General features: G+C 44.1%; 1 protein-coding gene across 6 annotated transcripts in view; it reads right to left on the bottom strand.

The window, feature by feature from the left end:
- Positions 1-1,060: 1,060 nt before the first annotated feature.
- LOC117363042 (cyclic AMP receptor-like protein A) overlaps positions 1,061-25,192 on the bottom strand; it is a 646,660-nt gene continuing 622,528 nt past the window's right edge. For 5 of the 6 annotated variants that reach the window (XM_033950230.1, XM_033950233.1, XM_033950234.1 and 2 more), the window contains one exon: positions 1,063-2,173. In XM_033950230.1, coding sequence (XP_033806121.1) covers positions 2,024-2,173 — 150 coding nt within the window. In that variant the 3' untranslated portion in view covers positions 1,063-2,023. Of the gene's footprint in view, positions 2,174-25,192 lie in introns of all 6 variants that reach the window. The other variant, XM_033950231.1, reaches the window with a different exon arrangement.

Raw genomic sequence — 25,192 nt, 5'->3', positions numbered from 1 at the left:
CCACCCAGTTTTATTTTTATCAGTTTCATGGTCTCTAGTTTATGCATAGAGCAGAAATGGGCAAACTTTATACAAAGAGGGCTGCATGAATGTCAGAACTAATCCCACAGATCCGCAACATTTAGGGTTACTAGATGCCGGGAAAACCCAGACTTGTCTTCTTTTTACAGGACTGTCTGGGGGTTCATAGACAACCCCGCGAAAGACAAAGGCGCGCGCCGACAACTGAGCGCAAGATGGAGGTGCGCGCCAAAGAAAATTACAGTTTTTATGGGCTCCGACGGGGGTTTTTTGTTGGGGAGCCCCCCAGTTTACTTAATAGAGATCGCGCCGGCGTTGGGGGGCGTTTGGGGGGTTGTAACCCTCCACATTTTACTGTAAACTTAACTTTTTCCCTAAAAACAGGGAAAAAGTGAAGTTTTCAGTAAAATGTGGGGGTTACAACCCCCAAGCCCCCCACAACGCGGCACGATCTCTATTAAGTAAAGTGGGGGGTTCCCCCCCACCCCCCCCCCCGTCGGAGCCCTAAAAACAGTAATTTTCTGTGGCGCGCGCCTCCACACTGCGCTCAATTGTCTGCGCACACCTTTGTCCCGGTGCGCTTTAGACCCGACACCCTGTCTGGGTGCCTGGACGGATTTTCAAACCCTGGTAGTTTGTCCAGGTTTGCCGAGCTCAGGGCCGTGACTGGAGGAACTCCGAGTATGTGCGGATGCAACGCAATGACGTAAGAACATAAGAACTGCCATCTCCGGATCAGACCTTCGGTCCATCAAGTCCGGCGATCCGCACACGCGGAGGCCCCGCCAGGTGTACACCTGGCGTAATTTTTAGTCCACCATATCTTTATATGCCTCTCTTAAGGAGATATGCATCTAGTTTGCTCTTGAAGCCTAGGACGGTCGATTCCGCAATAATCTCCTCTGGGAGGGCATTCCAGGTGTCAACCACTCTCTGAGTGAAGCAGAACTTCCTGACATTAGTCCTGAACCTGTCCCCCCTTAGCTTCATTACATGTCCTCTAGTCCGTGTCAAATTGGACAGTGTAAATAATCTTCTCTGCTCTATTTTGTCGATTCCTTTCAGTATTTTGAAGGTCTCGATCATGTGTGACGTCATCGGGCCGCATCCACACATGCTCGGTAACCCTCCAGCCACGGCCCTGACTCGGGAAAGGAGATGAGGGGGCGGGGCCATGTGTCTTCTTTTCTTCAAGAAGAAATCTGGTAACCCTAGCAACATTACCTAATGCACAGAGCTCTAGAGACTTTCTGTGATAAATAAATAAAAATGTAACTTAAAAATGCTAAAAACAAACTGCTAGAGTGGCTATTTGGAAAATATTTGCAAAATACAGTATTTAATATCGCCAAAAGCCTGGTTAGTGATATTTTCTTCTCACGGGCCACATAAAATTCCACGGTGGGCCGCATTTGGCCCGTGAGCCACCCCTGGTCTAGAGCTGCTCCTAGCTAAAGCCAGTCATGCTCAATTAGCATATTCCACACATCCTTTCCGTACAGGACGTGCACACAGGATGCCTAGACCCCCATCCACCGCATACTTCTCATTCATACAAAGCCTCTCTGACACCTCCTTTTCCCCTCAAGCAGACTCTCGCTCTCATTTCTTATTAGTCTGGGTTATCAATGCTGTATTTGTTGTCAGCTTTTCCCTGGTAGGGCTTAGGCCTTGCTTCCAGCAGGCGTGCCTCTGTCACAGAAGCCCTGCTGCTATCTGATTTCAGAAATGGGGAGGGAGAGGGAGGTTTTCTGCTTGCGTGCAAACCTTTTTTTTTTTTTTACTAGGCTTTATTAAGCTCAGTGCGTCGACTGAGCGGAGAAATGCAGATGATCCTTCCGCATAGGTTCCTGAGCATGAAGCGAGGAAAAAGGTGGACGGTGCTTTAGCAGCTCAGGCACTTTTTAAAACATCTGTATAGTTTCTTTAGACACTTGCTGGACTCGCACTAACAGCTGGTTGTTAATAATATTGACAGCTGGCCTGGCAGAACGTCTGTTTCTTAAGGACCCTGGTCCTTCAAGGAAAATAGCTCCGTGGTGTCATCACAGGAATCCGAATCTTCGTCCGTGCTCTGTGTCATGTACTGCACATTCCTTGGACGATATTCCTTTATCCTAGTTTTGTCACAAAATCGAGACTGGAAAGCGAGCTGCAAGGGAAAATACACTTCATTAGAGGTCCGCATCGTCTCTTACTGGCTGTTTCTGCACATAACAGATGGAGCAAATTTCAAAACACACTTTCAAAAAGCTCCCACTTGGCATTTTATGCTTTGAAAATAAGTGTACGTTCCCGTGATTAAAAGCGCCCTAGATTGTGAGTCCACTAGGAACAAAGAAATCACCTGTAGATAATAAATGTACATCGCTTTGTTTGTACCCGCAGGAAGGCAGTATATCAAATCTATGACCCTTTACCCTATGAGGCCTGCTCACCTGGGTTATGCCCATATTTTCAGCAGCATTATCCAGATTTTTCAAGTTGGAGCCTGGGTGGAGTTTTAAGAGTGTGGCGCAGTGGTTAAAGCTGCTCCCTGTGACCCTGGGCAAGCCACTTAATCCCCCCACTGCCCCAAGTACATTAGATAGATTGTGAGCCCACCAGCAGGGAAAAATGCTTAAGTACCTGAATACACTTCCCCCTCCAAATTCACAGGGGTTAGGGGCAGAGCCAGCCTGTGAAAGACTTTAGGGCTGACTCTGAACCACCCCCACCTCCCCACACTTTACCTGGTGGTTTAGCAGTGAAGCGGGGCAGGAGCAATCTTCCTACGCCCCTGCCCTGTGCGGAGTCTCACGAGACTACAGTGGGAAGTCAAGGCAGCCATTTTCCCTGGCGGCTCTGCAGGGGGGGCAGGAGCGCAGGAAGATCACTTCTGCCCCCACTTCACCGCTAGACCATCAGGTAAGGTGTGGCGAGGTCTGGGAGGCAGGGGTGGGTCAGGGTTTAGAAACTTGTGAATAACCGAAGTCACGAGCCCAAAAACCCATGAATTTGGAGGAAGAAGTGTAAATTCATGTAAAATGTTACGAACTCCCTTGAGAGAAGGGTAATGAAAACTGAATAAATACATAAATACCCAATTAGTGGCACTATTCTGTCCCCTAAATAGGTAACTACCCAGGTAAGGTTACGACAGCACAAAAACAGTCCTAATGCTATCCAGTTTGTTATCTAGGTACTGGTCTGAATACTGACAAACCCAGATATTCAGAGTTTAAATCACAAGTGAGAAAAAGGGGCTTAAGGACAAAGCAGAAATAGAAATGTCATTGTCCGTGGTCATGGATACAGTCCTACTACTATGAATTATTTCTAGAGCGCTACCAGACGTACACAGCACTGTACAAAGTCACAAAGGAGACATTCCCTGTTCAAAAGAATTTACAATCTAAACAGACAAACAGGATGCCAGGGTGGGGGGCTACAGTCAAGGGCAGGGGTGCCCACACTCTTTTGGCTTGCCAGCTACTTTTCAAATGACCAAGTCAAAATGATCTACCAACAATAAAATTTAAAAAAACACAGAGCACACAGTACGCAGAGAAAATGTTAATTATCATTCAAAGAGGTCAAGGCAGATGACTTTAAAATATGCAATGTCACCTCAGGAACAACTATACAAAAATAGACAAATATACCCCCTCCCCTTTTACTAAACCGCGATAGCGGTTTTTAGCGCAGGAAGCTGTGCTGAATGCCCTGTGCTGCTCTCGATGCTCAAAGGCTCCCTGCGCTAAAAACCACTATTGCGGTTTAGTAAAAGGGGGCCATAGTGCAAAATATTGACAGCAGATAAATCTCAAAACGGACACATTTTGATCACTAAATTGACAAAAATCATTTTTCCTACCTGTTTGTCTGGTGATTTCACGAGTCTCTGGTTGCACTTCCTTCTTCTGTAAAGCCAATATTTCTTTCTTTCTGCCTGTCTTTCTCTCTCCCCCTGCCCCCCCCCCAAGCCATTGTGCTGATTTCTCCACTTTCCCGATTCTTTCCCTACCCCCAAGCCACCGACGTGATTTCTCCCTGCTGCATCCCCAAGCCAGGCCTGGCACGTACAAGCGCTGGGCCAAGACTTCACTTCCGACGTCAATTCTAACGTCGGGGAGGAAGTTCCAGGCCAGCCAGGCAGCGATGGGCTGGCGCAGAACTTCCCCTCCGACGTCAGAATTGACATCAGAGGTGAAGTTTTGTAAGTCCGGTGCTTGTATGCACCAGGCCTGACTTGGGGAAGCAGCAGGGAGAAAAAGATCGCAAAAGCAACGCGATCAACTCGCGTTGTCTTTGCAATCTACTGGTTGATTGTGATCGACCATTTGGGCCCCCCTGGTCAAGAGGATGGCTAATTTGCTTGCTAGAGTGGGGTTATGGCTTGAAGGCTTTATCAAAAAGATGGGTTTTCAATCTACTTTTAAACAGGGGAAGGAGTGTGACGGAGGAACTCAGGTGGTTTATTCTAGGCATAGGGGGCAGCTAGATGAAAGGAATGGAGTCTGGAATTGGCAGTGCAGGAGAAGGGTACGGATAAAAGCAGTTGATCTGGGGAACTGGGAGGCAGAGATACCGAGGGGCTGCAGCTAATAATAGGAGTCTGAATTGTATGCGGAGATGGATAGGGAGCCAGTGAAGTGATTTGAGGAGAGGGGTCAGGTGAGTGTCGTGATAAATCACGCAGCTGCGTTTTGCACCGCTTGCAGGGGGGAGAGGTGGTTCATACAGTCTATACCTACAGCATTTACGGAAATATCTAGAGCCTTTTCCTGCTCTGGGCATCACATATACTGTACTATAGGCATCAACCTCTCTGCATCCACATCCTCTGTGTTTTCACCATTTCAATTGTGAGCGAAAAACTCTTCTCAAACTGGGTTATTTAAGGAGGTTAGAGAAGCAGGTGGCAAGCCAGGGGTCATGTCCTGCTTCTGCCACTGGGCACTCTTTGATAGAAAGTGAGTCTGTTTGAGCACGGAAATAACTGTTTTGAGCTTAGATTCAGAAAGGATTAAGAATTCAGCTAAAAGCTAGAGTCCACATATCAAGGGGTCAACGTACGAGCACCATCACAAGAATGCCACGAATTTGGAACCTGAGGTTGTGGGTTCAAACCCACGCTGCTCCTTGTGACCCTGGGCAAGTCACTTAATCCCTCCATTAGATAGATTGTGAGCCCACCAGGATAGACAGGGAAAAATGCTTGAGTGCCTGAATAAATTAATGTAAACCGTTCTGAGCGGTTCATAGACAACGGCACGAAAGACAAAGGCGCGCCCGGACAATTGAGCGCAGCGTGGAGGCGCGCGCCGCTCTAAATTACTGTTTTTAGGGCTCCGACGGGGGGGCTTGGGTGGGGAACCCCCCAATTTACTTAATAGACATCGTGCCGGCGTTATGGGGGGTTTGGGTGGTTGTAACCCTCCACATTTTACTGTAAATTTAACTTTTTTCCTAAACAGGGAAAATGTGAAGTTTTCAGTAAAATGTGGGGGGTTACAACCCCCCACATCCCCCACAACGCCCCCACAACGCGGCGCGATGTCTATTAAGTAAAGTGTGGGGGGGTTCCCCCCCACACACCCCTGTCGGAGCCCTAAAAACAGTAATTTAGAGCGGTGCGTGCCTCCGCGCTGTGCTCAATTGTCTGGGCACGCCTTTGTCCCAGCGCGCTTTTGACCTGACACCGTTCTGAGCTCCCCTGGGAGAACGGAATAGAAAAATGAATAAATGTACGGTGTCGGCATCTATGAGACAAACATGGTTTTTCTTATTACATAGAGCATTTTGGACTCCAGTTTGTTTACAGAAATTAGATAGTTCAAAGTCTAATAGATGCTGGCACTGTCATCTCTAAGCTGGGACGTTGGATCATTTATTGTCCCGTGATACTTCAATTTTGGAGGTCCATATGGGATAAAATGAACAACATATTGGAAAATCCAGTGAGCTAAAAGCCAAATATCTAATCGAAATAACAAACTTCTATTTATAATGACAGGGGTTGCCATACAGCTCATTTTAAGAAATTGGAAGAATTGAGATCGATTAAGTTACAAGTTTTGGTGGGAATCTCTGTGTTACATTTTAAAAATGGAACATTTCATGGCCATATAACAAGGGCGTTACAGAAAGTTTATGGCTATTTGGGAGCCATTGGCAAAATTTTGTAAGGAAGAATAATTGATTTTATTTTATAGGCTTGTAAACATACACATTCAGGCTGGGGGAAGGCAGTTGCATTGGAACTTGATTCAGGGTATATATGGATAGTTTCTTGTGGGTTTTATTTTATTTGAGTATGGGGTGGGAGGGTGGGGGAAAATTTAATTGTATGTTAATGTCTGAAAGTTTATTGTGCTTGTCTTGCGATATTTTATGTATATGAATTACTTGTTGCACAATTGTAGTTTGAAAATCTAATAAAAAAAAGAATGCCTCTTTCCCCATATTCTCTTAGCCATATTTCAAGATGGCAGGTTATCTGGCTGGACTGCAACTTTCTTTTACCACACCAAATTTTTTTAAAGATGGAACTACATTACAGATTTCTATTCCACCATTACCTTGCGGTTCAAGTGGATTACAAAAGAATTATAAACGGTGGGTTACAATGGAAGATCATTTGTCCTTTCTAGAGAGGTAAAGAGAAGTCCGGTAGTTTCAATGTGGCGGGAAGAGGGAGGGAGGAAGGATGGTATATGTGATGTTAGGACTGTTTCAGGAATTTCTTGAAGACTATAGTTTTTATTTCTTTTCTGAACATCTTGTAGTCTGGGGTAGTTATCAGTAGATTGGAGATCTGGTTATCCAGTTTTGCTGCTTGGGTAGCTAGGAGGCCATCATATAATTTTTTTCGTTTTACTTTTTTGATCTGGGGGGGGGGGGAGTTGTTTTTCTATATCTGATTGAGGTGGTTCGGATAAGGCTGTTCAGGTAGGTTGGGCTGTCTCCATTTAAGGTTTTGAATAACATACAGTAGAATTTAAATAGTATTCTTTCTTGGATTGGTAGCCAGTGTGAGTTGATGTATGCTTCTGTAATATGGTCGTGTTTCCTTAGTGAGTAGATGAGTCTCAGTACGGGAAGATTCAAAAGCAGAACACGGGAGGATTTCTTGAGCCAGCAGAAGGAGGTGGCTCTTTGGTAACAGAATGAAGGTACAGAGGAGGATGTAAGCTTTCTCACGCAGATCCTCGTTGTAGTAAACTGTCCCAACTGGGGGAGAACCCAATCCATTTTTCACTCTTTCATTCCTTATTAAAGCTGTCCCGTTCCTACAGCTAGCTGCCTGGAAGACAAAGGAGGTCCCTACGAGGACTCAGATATTAGCAAAACTTGACTCTGTTAATCTGTAGACTAAGCTAAGAGCATTCTGACGGCATTTCGAAAGACGGTGAGAGAGATATGGCCAATGGAGAGGCATCCCGCTACAGTAATATATCTTCCTGGTTCAAAGGATGGAAACTACAGGCTCTAGTAACCAACTCAGACAGCTCTTTGATTCGAAGTGGGTGGGGGAAAGAGGGGCATAGGGCTATTGAGGTTAGCTCCTAGCAGTTTTGTTATTGATACAGTTTGCAGATATTTTGTGATGTTGTTAAGAACTGTCGGTGTTCATGATGGTGACGTACTGCAGCCTGTAGAACAGAAGAGGGCAACTTTTTTGCCCAGAAGGCCACATGAATATCAGGACTATCCCCAGCAGGCCTCAACATTATGTAATGTCAGAAACAGGAAAGCACCGAAGTCCACAGATCACCTGTGATAAAAAATTAAGTATCTATAAATGAATTTTATTGAGCCAAAATAAATCACAGATACAGAGCGCTCAGCCATACAAACAGTGCTCAAGATACAAATTTTCAAAAATACAGATGCCCACCCCCTGCCCCCCCTTCCGGAGTCCCTACACCATCAAGTAGCAAGAGAAACAAAACAATGAACTGATTTAGCGGACAGATGTGTTTCCTGGAGATAATATATATCGGCATTTTGTTTTTTAAGAAAATTAAGCGTTTTTTTCCTTTTTATAGGGTGATTAAGCCCATTGACGTTTAATGTGTACAATTTCAAATACATTCTTAAATTTTAGTTAAACATACCTATCATATAAACAAAAAATTAATTGATTATTAATTTATAATAGTTATGGGATAGGGTGGGGGGAGGGATATAGATTGATTTGTTTCTTGAAAGAGTATTAAGTGATGTCTTAAACATAAAACGTATTTAATTTGTATTGCACTTATTGAAAATATTGAAAATGAATAAAGAATAAAAAAAAAAGAAAACAATGAACTGGAAGAGAACAAGAGGTTTAAATACGTAAGCAATAACTTTAACTTAAAACGATGGAAATAAACTGAAAATATTTGCAAAATAATGTATTGAAAAATGGGCAAATCTCTGGATAATGCCGGTGGGGGGCAACCTAAAAGTCAACGGTGGACCGCAGGTTGCCGACACTTGCTGTAGAAGTAGATCCTACAGCGGCAGCCCATGATCCCAGGACAATGAACCCAAAGCTTGACCTTCGCTTCATGACCTTTGGTCGCTCTGCTGTTTATCACAAAAGCATTGCAGTCACGGACAAAGAACGGCACGATGGATTCATTAAGCAAAAGTTCCCGAGTGGAATAAAATAAAGAACACGGCATCTGCGGTGAATCCTACAGGGCTGGACTCAACCCGTGAAAGGTGATCACTTTTCATGACCCTTTCTTTTTCAAATCTGCTCTCTGAGGCAGGACAGCCCAAGTTGCTCAATCTAGACACGATTCTTAACACAGAGTCTTCACTCTATCAGTCTCATATAAGCTCAAGTATCATAAATTAGTAGGCTTTGGTTCAGTGCCTGCATTAGATTACTGCCTCAGAGTAATGCTACGAGAGCCATTTCCTCTGTTAGGCAATTTTTTTACATCTAGATTCTGGGTGAACACCACAGGAGGAGGACACCTGCCGCGGATCAAATGAGCACATGGAAAGGAAACGTGAAAGAGGCTTAACAAAGGAGCGAACATAAATAACCCGACAGCGCTTCTGGATTTCACAGCTGCAAGGAAGACCCCATTTATAACACAAACAATTTTATTTTCTGCACCATTAACAAGGCCGTGTCCTCCGTTTTCTGTGTGTCTTTTGAGAGGGGGGGTGTAAAGTTCCTCTTCTAGTCACAAGATTTAAGAAAACGAGTCTGCTAAACCAAGTGGACCAACGCAACTTTTTTTACTGAACAGTATTTCATTATTATTTATTTAGAAATGCCGTAAAAAAAAAAAATTGTACTGCTCTGCCAAGCACATGACATACAAGAAGAAATGCGATGCATTAATCTTTCAAGCAGAAGGCAGAGCAGACACAGAGATCACGCAGTAGCTGAAGCCAGCCCGAGGTTTCAGCGCCATTTGGCTTTCAGATTTGGTTCGTCGCAGGATAAAGACTTCAGACCATTAGCAGAGTACCAGCGCTTGCTCGGAACATATTCCCTAAATGAATGCTGATCTTTCAATAGGCCCTTTCACAAGCGGCTGGAGTGATCATTGAGGAAGTAATTTCGTAACTGGGTACCCACATTTCAGTGTCACTTGTGCATGTGGACATTACTACTATTTATTATTTTTAAAGCACTACCAGACGGATGCAGCTCTGTACATTAAACACGCAAGAGACAGACCTGCTCAAAAGAGCTTACAATCTAATTATGACAGACATAGAGGACAAAGATGAATTTATACATGATACTTAAGTGGGAATTACAGTGGTACCTTGGTTTACGAGCATAATTTGTTCCAGAAGCACGCTCGTAATCCAAAGTACTTGTATATCAAAACAACTTTCCCCATAGGCCATAATGGCAACGCTGACAATTCGTTCCACAACCCAAAAGGTGGCGAGGGGTGGCCCAAGGGTGTGTACCTGTCGGGTGCCGGGTGCTGCAGCGCTGTCTCTAGGAAACGCCTCTCTGTCCTCCAGCCGCTGAAGAACCCCTGAGCCCACACAGCGCCGCTTCAGGGGGATTCCTCTTCCGTCTGCCGGTCAGCCTTCCACACCGGGTACCTTCCGCATGTTGGAGAGCCTATGAGAGCCCACGCAGCCGAGTGCCGTCCCACCTGCACGTTGCGTATGATCACGCATGTTGATGATTGACGTTGTGCGTGATCATACGCAACGTGCAGGTGGGACGGCACTCGGCTGCATGGGCTCAGACAGAGGCTCTCCAACATGCAGAAGGCACCCGGCGTGGAAGGCTGGCTGGTGGACGGAAGAGGAATCCCCCTGAAGCGGTGCTTCCCACAGCTGTAAGTGCTCGTTTATCGGGGCGGTGCTCGGTTTGCGAGACAAAAGTTTGCCGAGTGTTTTGCTCGTCTTGCAAAACACTCACAAACCGCATTACTCGCAAACCGAGGTTCCACTGAAGCGGGTAGGGTAGTAAGAGGGAATGACAACAGATAAGGGTACTTTATAAGTTGGCAGAGTAGGAGTTAAAAGGCAGCTTCAAAAAAGTAGGTTTTCAGCCTGGACTTGAAGACTATTAGAGATGGGGTTCTAAGCAGTGAGTCAGGCAGGTTGTTCCAGGTATACGGCGCAGAAAGGTAGAAGGGATGGAGTTTGGAGTAGAGGAGAAGGGTACCGAGAAGAGAGACTCACCCAACGAACGGAGTTGCCAGGTCAGAGTATAGGGAGAGACAAGAGAGGAGAGGATGTTGAGGAGCTGCGGAATGAATACACTTGTAGGAGTTTGAACTGTATGCGAAAACAAACAGGGATCCAATGAAGCAGTCTGAGGAGAGGGGTAACATAAGCGTAACGACACTAGCAGAATACAAGGTATGCAGTAGAATTCTGAACAGATTATGAGAGAGAGAGAGACAGAGATTGAGAGATAGAGATTAAGTTTGAGAGAGAGAAATAGAGAGAGAGATTGAGAGAGAGAGAAATGGCTTAGTGGAAGGCCTGTACGAAGCAAGTCGCAGTACTCGGGCAGGAGGTGATGATAGCATGGTTGAGGGACTTGGCAGTGTGCTCAATGTTGTACAAAGAGAAACGACAAGTTTTGGTGGTCTGTTGGATATGCAAAGAGAAGGAAAGAGATGAGTCAAAGATGACTGAAGTTGCGGGCTGACAAGACAGGGAGGATGAGAGTGTTATCTACTGAAATAGAGAATGGAAGAAGGGTAGAAGCAGATTTATATAAGAAGTTCAGTCTTGAACATATTCAATTTTAGATGACGGCAAAACATCAAGGTAGGCAGACAGGCAGGCTGATACTCAGGCCTGGATTTCCATAGAAAATTCAGGCATAGAGAGGTAGATTGGCTAAGGCTCTTCACACCTGCATTGTGATGTCATAGAATTTTATGGTTAAGGAAACATGATGGCAGATAAAGGCCAAATGGCCCATCCAGTCTGCTCATCCGCAGTAAACATTATCTCTTCCTCTCTCTAAGAGATCTCACATGACTATACCAGGGATTCAAGACAAGTTGGACAAGTTCCTGCTAAACTGGAATGTAAGCAGGTGACGATGGACTCATTTAGAGCACTGGTCTTTGACCTGGGGGCCGCCGTGTGAGCGGACTTTTGGGCACGATGGACCACTGGTTTGACCCAGCAGCAGCAATTCTTATGTTCTTATGTTCAGGCTTTCTTGAAATCAGACACAGTCTGATTGGAGACTTGTGTCACACTGCATTGAGAAGTGTGTCCTTTCTATACAAACAGAACTGGAAGCTGATATGTAGCTCTATCACAGTTTGATTCTCCTGCCTATCTCCGCTTCTTATGGCTTTCACTGCTGTGTGGAAAAGAGAGCCCAACACTAGTTCAAACTCGAGGTCGTCTCGCTAGTGGGGCTTTCACAGCCAGCATCTCACTCAGTCCATCTGTTGATCTGGGTGAGTTACAACTTCACATACGCAATCCTTGGTGATATGGCGCTAGGCTATATACATTGATGACATCACAGGTGCTTCAACATACCCACTATTGAGCAAAGCCCCTTAGTGTGTCCAGGGAGAGGTAATCTGTATTGAAGTTGTTTTGAAAAGTTGGATCCTGTGGATGACATCGTTCCATTTTCTCTTCCCAAAGTTTTCAATTGTCTGAATGTTGTTCCTGCTTGGCCTGTTGATGATGATTTGATAGTTAATTTTAATAAGTCTGAAGCATTGTTTGTCTCTAGAGGCCTTATTCCAGTAACTTCTCAATCTTTGGTTTCTGGCAAGTTTTCAGATCCCATTGTGGATGGAAATTCATTACCTCAGCCTTGTATTAGATTCTAATCTAGATCTGAAAGCACAATGAAGCATACTGTAGCATCAGTATTTTATAAATAATAGTAAAACTAAACTAAGGCTTAACTTTATATACCAGGTCATCAACCTAAGGAAGCTTTTGGACTATTGTAATTCTTTGTCTTCTTTTCACCACCACCAGGGTGCTTCAGTTTGCACAAAATGCAGTGCCATAGCTTACGTTGGGGAACAGTAAATTTGATCATATTACTCCATATCCCAGGTCCAAAATTAAGTTGCATATGATCGCCTTTAATGCAAGCGAAGTAACACATAAAGGAACAATGTCTGCTTCAAACGTCTTTTATCATACAGTGGTGCTCAGATTCCAAGATGGAAAGTTAAAGAACTCAAAAAGGGCAAAAGCCCTAAAGAGACTTAAATGGTATCAATCATTGCACCGGGTTGTAAAAGATGTTATGAAGTACTAATAGATGGTTTATAAAGTTCATAAATCCAAAGATTGCAAAAAGGTTAATAGTCCGATTTTTAGGCAACTTTGTATAGTTAAAGCTTCAATGAAGTAAATAACTTAGCTGAGATATAGAGAATGCATAGGTGTAGCTGGGTCCTGACGCGTTTCGCCGCTCTGGCTTCTTCAGAGAACCCACTCGCAATCAGTATATTCACTGCTTGTTTTCAATATAAGTCCTGCAACATCAAAGAACAAAGTGCATGAAAATGTCAAGATTCAAAGTTGATATTAGTAACTTAACCGAAAACTCTACCAAACTCTCGACGCTGTCGGCGGGACACCTACTGTTGATTCTGTAATCTTTCAGTTTCCTGTGACGTAAGCGCTCGGCTGAGCACCCGGCATTTATACACTGAAGAGGATGTCAGTCATCTAGTGGAGGAACGCCCACCATTCCACTTCTTTATTCAGGCCAGAGGGAGTTACCGTCTGCCAGTGATAGATCCAACTTTGCTCACGCTTCCATAACCATGCTTGGGAATTGCCTCCTCTAATGCCATGGGCCACCTCTAATACCGTAAATTGTAAATCTTGAAGCTGGTGCGGAATAGCCTGCCAGTGTTGAACTAAGGGGGCATTAATGTCGCCCCTTCTGATTTTGCTCAGATGTTCTGTGATTCGTGTTTTGATGCTTCTGGTAGTGTGTCCGATATATAGCAGATTGCATGGGCACAGAATGAGGTAAACGACCCCTTGGGTATCACAATCCGAAAAATGCTGTAACATATGTTGCTTTGGTAACGTGGGATGGTGAATGCAAGTAGTTTCCAAAGCATGCATACACATGGTGCAATTGCCACATTTAAAATGTCCTTTGGGCTCAGGTATCAGGATATCTCCTGGTGTATCAACAAAATGAGACTTGGATACAAAATCCCGTAGATTTTTACCCCTAGAATAAGCAAAAAGAGGTTGTTGCCCCAGACATTGGTGTGCTTGAAGAATGTGCCAATGTGTGTTTATAATTTTTTTGATATGGAATGCTTGATATGAATAAGGCAACGTGCACACCAATCGAGGTTCACGTTGGTCGGGGGATGGTTGCAACAAGTAATCTCGGTGGGCATATAGAGCCTTCAGTAGATTGGGAGAATTTAAGTTTTTTGCAAAAAAGATCTATTCGGGCTGAATTGCACGCTGCTACATTGGCTGAGTACTGCAGAGCGAAGCGTATTCCAAGAGGTCTGCGTATGCGGACTGAACCCCGTCTTTTTTTGGATAATGGGGGCTTCCTTGAAAAATGGAATGCCATATTAAATAAATGTTCCCAAGACCTAATGCTACTTATAATAGATACCACCAAACAGGAATTAAACACTTACCAATCTGAATTCCAAGAAAAAGTGTCTCTGGTGCAAAACACATTACAACCAGATGAGTTTACCAGCAAAATGTCTGAATTCAAAAAATCCATGGAAGAATTTAGAGCAGACATTAGAAAAACAAAAATTGGCAAATTCAAAAGAGATGAGGGTGATTACATCCGGGGGTATGTTTACCCCTGGATGGACCGCAATAAACGTTCTCGACAACCCAGAAAAATCACCTATGCACAGTCCTCTAGTGGATCCAGTGGAGAGGATCCCAGCACTGATTCAAGTAGCTCAACAATGACAGGTCCAATTCAAACCCGATCTACTTCTGTAAATTTTCAAGGGACGGCCTCCCACAAAACAGGAGGTCCTCGGTCCACCAGGGGGAGACGTCCTCCGAAACCATGAATGTAGGGAATAATGTATTTAACTTATCCAGTAGGATTTTGACGACAAGTGAGGTTGCTGTTCTTTCCAAAGGGTTGTCATTTGTTCCTTTCACAAATTACAACCCTTTGGACACTAGAATTAGCTTATACAAACTCATCAGAAAGTGTAATCTTAAACTGTTCTTTCAAGACAAACCATCCGAGTCCGGCCCTATGGAGTTATATAAAACTTCTACATGGAATCCTCCTGGGCCGTTGGATCCACACTTGCAAGTATTTCACAATCTAGTTGAGAAAGACATTTTGAATTTAGAACATCAACCCTCCCACAGTAGACGTAATATGTCACCTGAAATGATCACAGCTTTAAGTACATTGGCCCATGATTCGAACATTGTTATTAAGACGGCTGACAAGGGAGGGGGTATCGTTGTACAAGACACAGATGCCTATGTGGCCGAAGCCCGCAGGCAACTCAGTGATAGACATTATTACTTAGCTCTGCCCTGTGATCCCACAGTGAGCATTTCTGACCTTATTCACCATATTCTTTTACAGGCATTGGAACAGGGGACCATTACAGACAGGGAGTACCGGTTCCTTCATCAAAATCATCCCATTATCCCTGTGATATATTTCGTCCCTAAAATATTTATTTTATTTATTTATTTATTTATTTAGATTTTTATCCCGTCCTCCCAGTAGCTCAGGACGGTTTACAATTGAACATACACAATGCGGAGTAACTAGACATATAAGTAGTACAACAGGTTTGGTGGTTGGATTTATAGTTTTTGGAGAGAATTAAATACAGGGGGATTGAGCAGAGAGAGAGAGGGGGGAAATACAGTAGTTTCATGTAAGGAAAGTTATAAGCGTATAGGTGCAATTTTTTAGTGGAAAGAGTAAGAGAGGGTAATACTGGAATTTCGGGAAGGAGATAGGAGAGTGGAGGGTGGGGCTTAAGGGGGGGAGAGACAGAGGGGATCTTTAATTGAAGAGGAGGGTCTTTACCGATTTACGGAATGCTAATAATGAGTTCTGTTGTCTAAGTTGGGGGGGAAGTTGGTTCCAGAGGTGTGGAATGAAGTGGCTGTAGGATCGTTTGTGGGCAGTTTCTGTGAGCAGGGATCTTCCGGGGGGGACGCATAAACATCTGACCAAGCCTCCTGGGCGCCCCATCGTCTCTGGCATTGGTTCTGTTCTAGAGCCACTGTCAGACTTTGTAGACTTCTATTTGAAACCCTTAGTATCTGGTGCTAAGTCCTATGTAAAAGACACCACATCTATGTTAGTTTGGCTCCAGGAGCCACATAGTATTCCTCCGGGAGCAGTGTTGGTTACGCTTGATATCCAGGCTTTATACACTAATATTCCTCAATGTAGTGCAATTGAGGTGGTGCGTAAACACCTTGACACCCTTCAATTGTCCAAAGCCAGAGTAGATTTTTTAGTCTCTATAGCTAGCATTGCTCTTCAACATAATTACTTCATGTTTGATGCTGATTTTTATCAACAAATACAAGGAACTGCGATGGGGGCCACCATGGCCCCGTCTCTGGCATGTCTTTATGTCACAGATTTTGAGGACACTTTTGTTTACTCATCTGTATATTTTCCAGAAATATACACGTGGAAACGATATATAGATGATGTTTTTTTGATCTGGATTAACACTCTGGATTTATTCCACCAATTTCTACAGTGGTTAAATACATGCAATTCACATTTGCAATTTACTGCATGCACCTCATACACCCATATAGCTTTTTTGGACATCCACATTACTATCAATGAAGGAACTTTTGTCACTACCATTCACCGCAAGCCCACTGACAGAAACACGTTGTTGCACTATGGGAGTTATCACCCTCGTCATCTGAAGAACAATTTACCAGTGGGCCAATTTCTAAGACTTAGGCGCTTGTGCAGCACCAGAGAAGAATTTAAACTTCGGGCAGGTGATATGTGGCAACGTTTCAGCGAACGTGGGTACCCCCATAGCATTATAAAAAAAGCTTACAAACGGGCTCTATATGCCCACCGAGATTACTTGTTGCAACCATCCCCCGACCAACGTGAACCTCGATTGGTGTGCACGTTGCCTTATTCATATCAAGCATTCCATATCAAAAAAATTATAAACACACATTGGCACATTCTTCAAGCACACCAATGTCTGGGGCAACAACCTCTTTTTGCTTATTCTAGGGGTAAAAATCTACGGGATTTTGTATCCAAGTCTCATTTTGTTGATACACCAGGAGATATCCTGATACCTGAGCCCAAAGGACATTTTAAATGTGGCAATTGCACCATGTGTATGCATGCTTTGGAAACTACTTGCATTCACCATCCCACGTTACCAAAGCAACATATGTTACAGCATTTTTCGGATTGTGATACCCAAGGGGTCGTTTACCTCATTCTGTGCCCATGCAATCTGCTATATATCGGACACACTACCAGAAGCATCAAAACACGAATCACAGAACATCTGAGCAAAATCAGAAGGGGCGACATTAATGCCCCCTTAGTTCAACACTGGCAGGCTATTCCGCACCAGCTTCAAGATTTACAATTTACGGTATTAGAGGTGGCCCATGGCATTAGAGGAGGCAATTCCCAAGCATGGTTATGGAAGCGTGAGCAAAGTTGGATCTATCACTGGCAGACGGTAACTCCCTCTGGCCTGAATAAAGAAGTGGAATGGTGGGCGTTCCTCCACTAGATGACTGACATCCTCTTCAGTGTATAAATGCCGGGTGCTCAGCCGAGCGCTTACGTCACAGGAAACTGAAAGATTACAGAATCAACAGTAGGTGTCCCGCCGACAGCGTCGAGAGTTTGGTAGAGTTTTCGGTTAAGTTACTAATATCAACTTTGAATCTTGACATTTTCATGCACTTTGTTCTTTGATGTTGCAGGACTTATATTGAAAACAAGCAGTGAATATACTGATTGCGAGTGGGTTCTCTGAAGAAGCCAGAGCGGCGAAACGCGTCAGGACCCAGCTACACCTATGCATTCTCTATATCTCAGCTAAGTTATTTACTACAAAGTTGCCTAAAAATCGGACTATTAACCTTTTTGCAATCTTTGGATTTATGAACTTTATAAACCATCATAACATCTTTTACAACCCGGTGCAATGATTGATACCATTTAAGTCTCTTTAGGGCTTTTGCCCTTTTTGAGTTCTTTAACTTTCCATCTTGGAATCTGAGCACCACTGTATGATAAAAGACGTTTGAAGCAGACATTGTTCCTTTATGTGTTACTTCGCTGTCATGGCCCTTTAGGAACATTCTTTTTGAATCATACCCAGTTGTTTATATTGGGATCCAGCGCCTTTAATGCAATACATCAACTTTCCTTCACTCTGTACTTACCTTTTCTCAGCCCTCTCATTTGCTTCATTTGTCCCAGCAAAGTCCAGCGTAGTGTTCCATCCATGAAGATGATTCATAAGACCTTTGCACGCACGCATGCCTTTTCAGTTGCAGCATCTTCCCTGTGGAAAACTCTTCCTGTTCACTTGCATCAAGAAATGGATACACAGGCTTTTAGGAGGCAGCTTAAAACTGCCTTATTTAAAGATGCCTTCAGTATTACCAAACAATTTATGTTTGCTTTTGACTGTATTTCTCTATGAGAAAGATACCAAATGTTGATCTGTAATCCGCTCAGAAATTTAGATGGACAGACTATCCTCTATAATAAAACCCTAAGCGCGTATGTGCACTTAGGAGGCTGTGATCCCTGCCGCCGTGATGTATGCCTCTGTGCCGAATTCCATTTGAGGTGCGTGGGGCGGCTTGTGGCACGTGCACTGGCTCCGGGTGGTTTGCAGCGCGTGCGGCTTGGGGCGCGTGCAGTGAAATCAGCGACAGTTTGTGTGGTGTCCCATGCTAGTAAGAAGTGGCGGATTGTCTCAGCAACGGCTGCGAGGTGTCCCATGCTGGTAAGAAGTGGAGGGGGAGAGGGAAAGGGGTCTGCTTTGGGGGGAGGGGTGTGCTGGGGGGGGATAGACAGCAATCATGCTTTGCTCTGTGGGGGGAAACAGAAGGGGGTCACGGAGAGACAGGCAGGCATGGCGCAACAGAGAAATACAGGGGGCCAGGGAGAGACACAGACAGAAAGAATGACAGACAGACAGGGGCCAGAAAGGCAGACAGAAAGAAAGACAGACAGACAGCTAGCCAGCATCCAAGGAGAGAGAGACAAAGAAAAAAAGACAGACAGACAGACAGCGTCCAAGGAGATAGAGTGAAAGACAGACAGCGCATAAGATAAGTTTTCATTAAATATTGTGATCTGTTAAGTCTACACATCTATTCTAGCATCCATTAATCTAACGGGCTTAAATACTAGTAAACAAATAAATAAAATATAGACCAACCGAAAGCTGGATTCCATTCTCAGACTTCAACTGAGCTGGAACCCAAGAAAGACTAGAGCAGTTTTGGGACCGAATAGAAAAGAGGAGTTCAAGGAATGAACATGAAAAAGTGCCATCAAAGTAGAAGCAAAGAAAAAGCTTTTAGACAGCGACTATAAGATTTTCACAAAAATCTTGGCTAATAGGCTGCAGATAGTTGTAGCTAAATTGATCCATAAAAATCAGGCAGGGTTTGTCTGCAATAGACAAATATTTGATAATGTTAAATCAACCCTCTATCTCAGTGGTTCCCAAACCCCCAACCAGTCAGGTTTTCAAGATATCCCTAATGAATATGCATGAGAGAGATTTGCATATAATGGAAGTGAGAGGTATGCAAATCTCTCTCATGCATATTCATTAGGGATATCTTGAAAACCCGACTGGCTGGGGGTCCCCCAGGACAGGGTTTGGGAACCAATGCTCTATCTTATATGGTCGACCTACCTTCACTTATATCAGGGGTGTCAAAGTCCCTCCTCAAGGGCCACAATCCAGTCGGGTTGTCAGGATTTCCCCCTGAATATGCACGAGATCTATTTGCATGCACTGTTTTCATTATATGCTAATCGATCTCATGCATATTCATTAGGGAAATCCTGAAAACCTGACTGGACTGTGGCCCTCGAGGAGGGACTTTGACACCTCTGACTTATATTGTCTTTAGATGTTTATTTCTCGCCCGCCCTTATCCAGGGCGAGTTACATGTTAACATACAAAATAAAACAGCATTTATCATACAAGTCACGTCAAGAAAACACTATAACAAACTACAAACATACATATAAAAAACAAATTACTTATGACGTACACGTCGCATCGACAACAAATGTCATTTAAGGCCAGAACACTGGCCAACCCTGTCATATATCAAAATGTATATAAGATGCCTCAATGACGAGCATCCGTAAACTATCATGCTGAGAAAGTGTTTGATAGGGTGAGCTTGACCTTTTCCGTATGTTGTGTAGGATGGGGTCCCAAGGCAAATTTTTTGAGTGGATCATGGCACTTTATCTATCACCACTGGCTACTTTACGGATCAATGGGCACTTTACCGAGCCATTTGAACTTTTCCAGGGTACTCGCCAAGGGTTTGCTCTCTCTTCACTTCTGTTTGCTATTGCTTGCAGGGCCCTGGTTATTTAGTTATAAGTGGCTGTAAGACCGAGGTTGAGGGACGGGGGGAGGCGGCTGTGGAATTGGGGGGGGGGGGTTGGTATACTGATATTTGGCTAGCTTGCTTTGTTCAGGAATTAAGGCCCTGAGAGGAGGGGGACTTTTGGAGGGGGGGGGGGCCTTGGGAAGGTGCTTGAGTTGGGGATGGGGAATCTTACAGGGGGCCCATCAAGTTGGTGGGGCTGATTAGAGTTTTCAAATTTTGGGGAGGGGGGATTGATTTGGGAACCTTAGGAATCTATGGCTTTGGGGTGCTTTAGGCACTTCTTCCAGTTGCTGGCCTTTCGATTTATTAGCTATTTATTACTATACCGTCTATAAAGGTTATCTAAACGGTTTACAATCAGATACTTAAGCATTTTCCCTATCTTTAAGAAACAGCTCGGTCACATTGGGCCACGGCTTAGGTTGGTTCAATAGCTCACAAGCAGCCTTATTCATTTATCACAGGAGTCAGCAACCTATGGTAAACCCTCCGTTACAACACATGATAGAGACCTATAAAATCATGAAAGGTATAGAAAAGGTGGAGAGTGACAGATTCTTCAGGCTAGCGGGGACATCAAAAACAAGAGGGCACTCAGAAAAACTGAAAGGAGACAGATTCAAGACGAATGCTAGGAAGTTCTTCAGTCAGAGGGTGGTGGACACCTGGAATGCGCTTCCAGGAGAGGTGATAGGACAGAGTACAATAATGGGTTTCAAAAAGGGCCTGGATGACAGGGATTACAGGGTATAGATAGAGGGGTACTATACAGGGTACATCAGGATTAGGGCATAAACAATTCAGGTGGTGGGAGAGAGTCAAGGACCTCGAGGGCCGCCGCGGGAGCAGGCTGCTGGGCACGATGGACCCCTGGTCTTAGCCAGCAGAGGCAATACTTATGTTCTTAACACTTTGATTGTGAGCCCATTAGGGTCAGCTATAGTACCTGCATATAATCAACTACATTGGTTGTACCATAGAAAGGTGGTTTATCAAATGCATGACCCTTTACCCTTTAATAAGGTCTCCTCTTAGTGGTATTCTCACTCTGCTAACAAGAGAACTGTCTGAACTCAATATTGACACTATGCCCATTACCGCCCTAGTCACCCTCTGTATCCAAATATTCACTCTCTGGATACTGGTGTTGAATATTTGGATTTTATTTAAATTCCAATGCTGGTGTTTAAAAATCTGCCCACTGTGAAGTTTCAACATTGACCAATGTTTTCTTATGTGTGGAGCGTCTCAAAGTCTCATAAGAACATAAGGATTGCCGCTGCTGGGTCAGACCAGTGGTCCATCATGCCCAGCAGTCCGCTCACGTGGCGGCCCTTTGGTCAAAGACCAGCGCCCTAACTGAGACTGGTCCTATCTGCGTACGTTCCGGTTCAGCAGGAACTTGTCTAACTTTGTCTTGAATCTCTGGAGGGTGTTTTCCCCTATAACAGCCTCCAGAAGAGTGTTCCAGTTTTCCACCACTCTCTAGGTGAAGAAGAACTTCCTTATGTTCGTACGGAATTTATCCCCTTTCAACTTTAGAGAGTTCCCTCTCGTTCTCCCTACCTTGGAGAGGGTGAACAACCTGTCCTTATCCACTAAGTCTATTCCCTTTAGTACCTTGAATGTTTCGATCATGTTCCCTCTCAATCTCCTCTGTTTGAGGGAGAAAAAGCCAAGTTTCTCTAATCTTTCACTGTACGGCAACTCCTCCAGCCCCTTAACCATCTTAGTTGCTCTTCTCTGGACCCTTTTGAGTAGTACCGTGTCCTTCTTCATGTATAGCGACCAGTGCTGGACCCAGTACTCCAGGTGAGGGCGCACCATGGCCCGGTACAGCGACTTGATAACCTTCTCTGATCTGTTCGTGATCCCCTTCTTTATCATTCTTAGCATTCTGTTCGCCCTTTTTGTCGCCGCCGCACATTGTGTGGATGGCTTCATCGACTTGTCAATGATAACTCCCAAATCTCTTTCCTAGGAGGTCTCTCCAAGTACCACCCCGGACATCCTGTATTCGTGCATGAGATTTTTGTTAGCTACATGCATCACTTTACACTTATCCACATTGAACCTCATCTGCCATGTCGATCCCCATTCCTCGAGCCTAATTATGTCACTTGCAGATCTTCGCAATCCCCCTGTGTCTTCACTACTCTGAATAACTTCATATCGTCCGCAAATTTAATCACCTCGCTCGTCGTACCAATGTCCAGATCTTTTATAAAGATGTTGAAGAGCACTGGTCCAAGCACCGAGCCCTGCGGCACCCCACTGGTGACATTCTTCCAGTCCAAGTATTGTCCATTTATCCCCATTCTCTGTTTCCTATGCTCCATCCAGTTTTTAATCCACGTGAGTATTTCACCCTCGATTCCATGGCTCACAATTTTCCAAAGTAGTCGTTCATGTGGAACCTTGTCAAACGCCTTCTGAAAATCCAGATATACAATGTCGACCGGGTCACCCTTGCCTATCTGTCTGTTTACTCCCTCAAAGAAGTGCAGCAAGTTCGTCTCGGTGAGGATTGGTATGCATTGGGGCTCATGAGATGTGAAATCGTGACTGTATCTGGATTTTCAAAAGCATTTGACAAAATCTCTCATGAAAGACTCCAGAGAAATATAAAAAGTCATGGGGAGGGTTAAATGATCTCTATTTTTTCAATGGAGAATGGTGAATAGTAGATTGTCCCAGGGATCTGTATTAGGACTGGTGCTTTAAAACCTATTTATAAATGATCTAGAAATTGAAAGAACTGAAGTCATCATATTTACAGATGACATAAAATTAATCAAAGTTATTAAGTTGAATGCGGACTGTGAAAAATTGCAGGAGGACTTTCTGAAACTGGGCATCCAAATGGCAGATAAAATGCAAAGTGATGCACATTGGAAAGAATGACTCAATTATAGTTATATGATGCTAAGTTTCACATTAGGAATCTCCACCCAGGAACCGGTTTTCGTTGTTATCCTATGATTAATGGATTAGAATTCATTCTAATCTTCTGGAACTCACTATAACTTGTCCGGAATGTTTTTAATCTTATGTGGAATTCACTGTAACTCAATTGGAACTTAGTGCATTCTGCTTACATAAGAACATAAGAAAAGCCTTAGTGGATCAGACCAATGGTCTGTAGCCCAGTAGCCCGTTCCCATGGTGGCCAATCCAGGTCCCTAGTACCTGTCCAAAACCCAAGAAGTAGAAACATTCCATACAGAATCTCAAAGAATAGCAAGATTCCGGAACCCCAATGAGAGCAACATTCCAGAGCTGAGATTGTGATGTCATAATGCCTCATTCCACAGTGCCTCAGAGCCAACCTCATCAGTGATGTCACAATGGCTTAATTGTTCACGTAAGAACATAAGAATAGGCTTACTGTGTCAGGCCAACGGTCCATCAAGTCCAGTAGCCCGTTCTCACGGGGGCTAATCCAGGTTACTAGTACCTTGCCAAAACCCAAGGAGTAGCAACTTTCCAGAATTTCAAAGAATAGCAAGATTCCGGAATCCCAGAGAGTAACATTCCATGCTACCGATCCAGGGCAAGCAGTGGCTTCCCCCGTGTCTTTCTCAATAACAAACTATGGTCTTTTCCTTCAGGAAATTGTCCAAACCTGAAGGGTTGTCGGGTAAGATTTGCCTCTCTGCAGATGATACCAAAATCTGCAATAGACACGCCAGATGGTGTGAATAACATGAAGAAAGACCTGGCGAAGCTTGAAGAATGGTCTGAAATTTGGCAGCTAAAATTTAATGCTAAGAAATGCAAGGTCATGCATTTGGGCTGCAAAAGCCTCAGGGAATAGTACAGTTTAGGGCAGTGTTTTTCAACCGCTGTTCCGCAGCACACTAGTGTGCCGCGAGATGTTGCCTGGTGTGCCGCAGGGCCGCCATCAGGGCAGTACTACCAGTCCTGCATTCAGGGGCCCGGAGCTGGCAGGGGCGCCAGTAGCTCGCCAAGGCAAAGTGAGTCGATCACCCAGGACTCACTTTGTCTTGGCGATCTAATCTATCGAGCCGATAAGTCTTCTTCTCCCCGACGTCAATTCTGCAGTCGGAGAGGAAGTTCGGACCAGCCAATCGCTGCCTGGCTGGGAGGAACTTCCTCTCCGATTGCAGAATTGACGTCAGGGAGAGCATGCGTTGGCGTCGGCTTTGGGGCCTGTTATCCATTGGTGGGTCCTGTTCCCCGATGGCGGTGGCAGTGGCTTGGGGAACGGTAGGGAGAAAGAAAGAAAGGGGGCAGGCAGGGAAACAGAAGGAAAGAAGAGAAACAGAAAAAAAGAAAGAAAGGTCAGGGAGAGAGGAAGAAAAAGTTGGGGGAGGGAATGAGGTGTGGAGGAGAGAAAGCATACAGGCTGATAGAAGGGAAGAAAGATTGGATGCACAGTCAGAAGAAGAAAGTGCAACCAGAAATCACCAGACAAGGTAGGAAAAATGATTTTATTTTAAATTTAGCAAAGTGGAGGCAGTATTACCACAGTTTTCAAAGGAATTTGCCCAAATAACTTAATAGTTAACTGGGTAAATTCCCAGAGATGAAAACTTCCCTTCACTTACTATGCACAGTTCTGAATTTATATCTGCTGTCTATATTTTACAATATGGTCCCATTTTACTAAACCGCAATAGTGGTTTTTAGCGCAGGGAGCCTATGAGCGTCAAGAGCAGCGCTGGGCATTCAGCGCAGCTCCCTGCGCTAAAAACTGCTATTGTGGTTTAATAAAAAGGATGGAGGGTATATTTGTCTATTTTTGTATGCTATAAAAACCAAATACAGAGAGAGACTGAGAGCTGTTGACGAAGAGCTACGTGTGTGTCTTTCTTCGATTCCAGCCAGAATATCAGCTTTGTGTTCAGCCAAACAGGCCCAGGTTTCGCACTGAATAAAGTATTTTATAATTTTTCACTATTCTGTTTACTTAATATTTCATGATAAAGTAATTATAAAATACTTTCTTTGTGTTTATTTGATTCCTATTCAAGAGAATTACTTTATATATAGTCAATATAGGCACAGAGTTAAATTTTTTAACATTTTCTAATGGTGGTGTGCCTCATGATTTTTTTCATGAAACAA

The sequence above is a fragment of the Geotrypetes seraphini genome, chromosome 6, assembly GCF_902459505.1.
Source record: "Geotrypetes seraphini chromosome 6, aGeoSer1.1, whole genome shotgun sequence".
In the NCBI taxonomy this organism is placed as follows: Eukaryota; Metazoa; Chordata; class Amphibia; order Gymnophiona; family Dermophiidae; genus Geotrypetes; species Geotrypetes seraphini.
The sequence above is the reverse complement of the archived record's forward strand: the minus strand, read 5'-3'. Positions and strand labels throughout refer to the sequence as shown.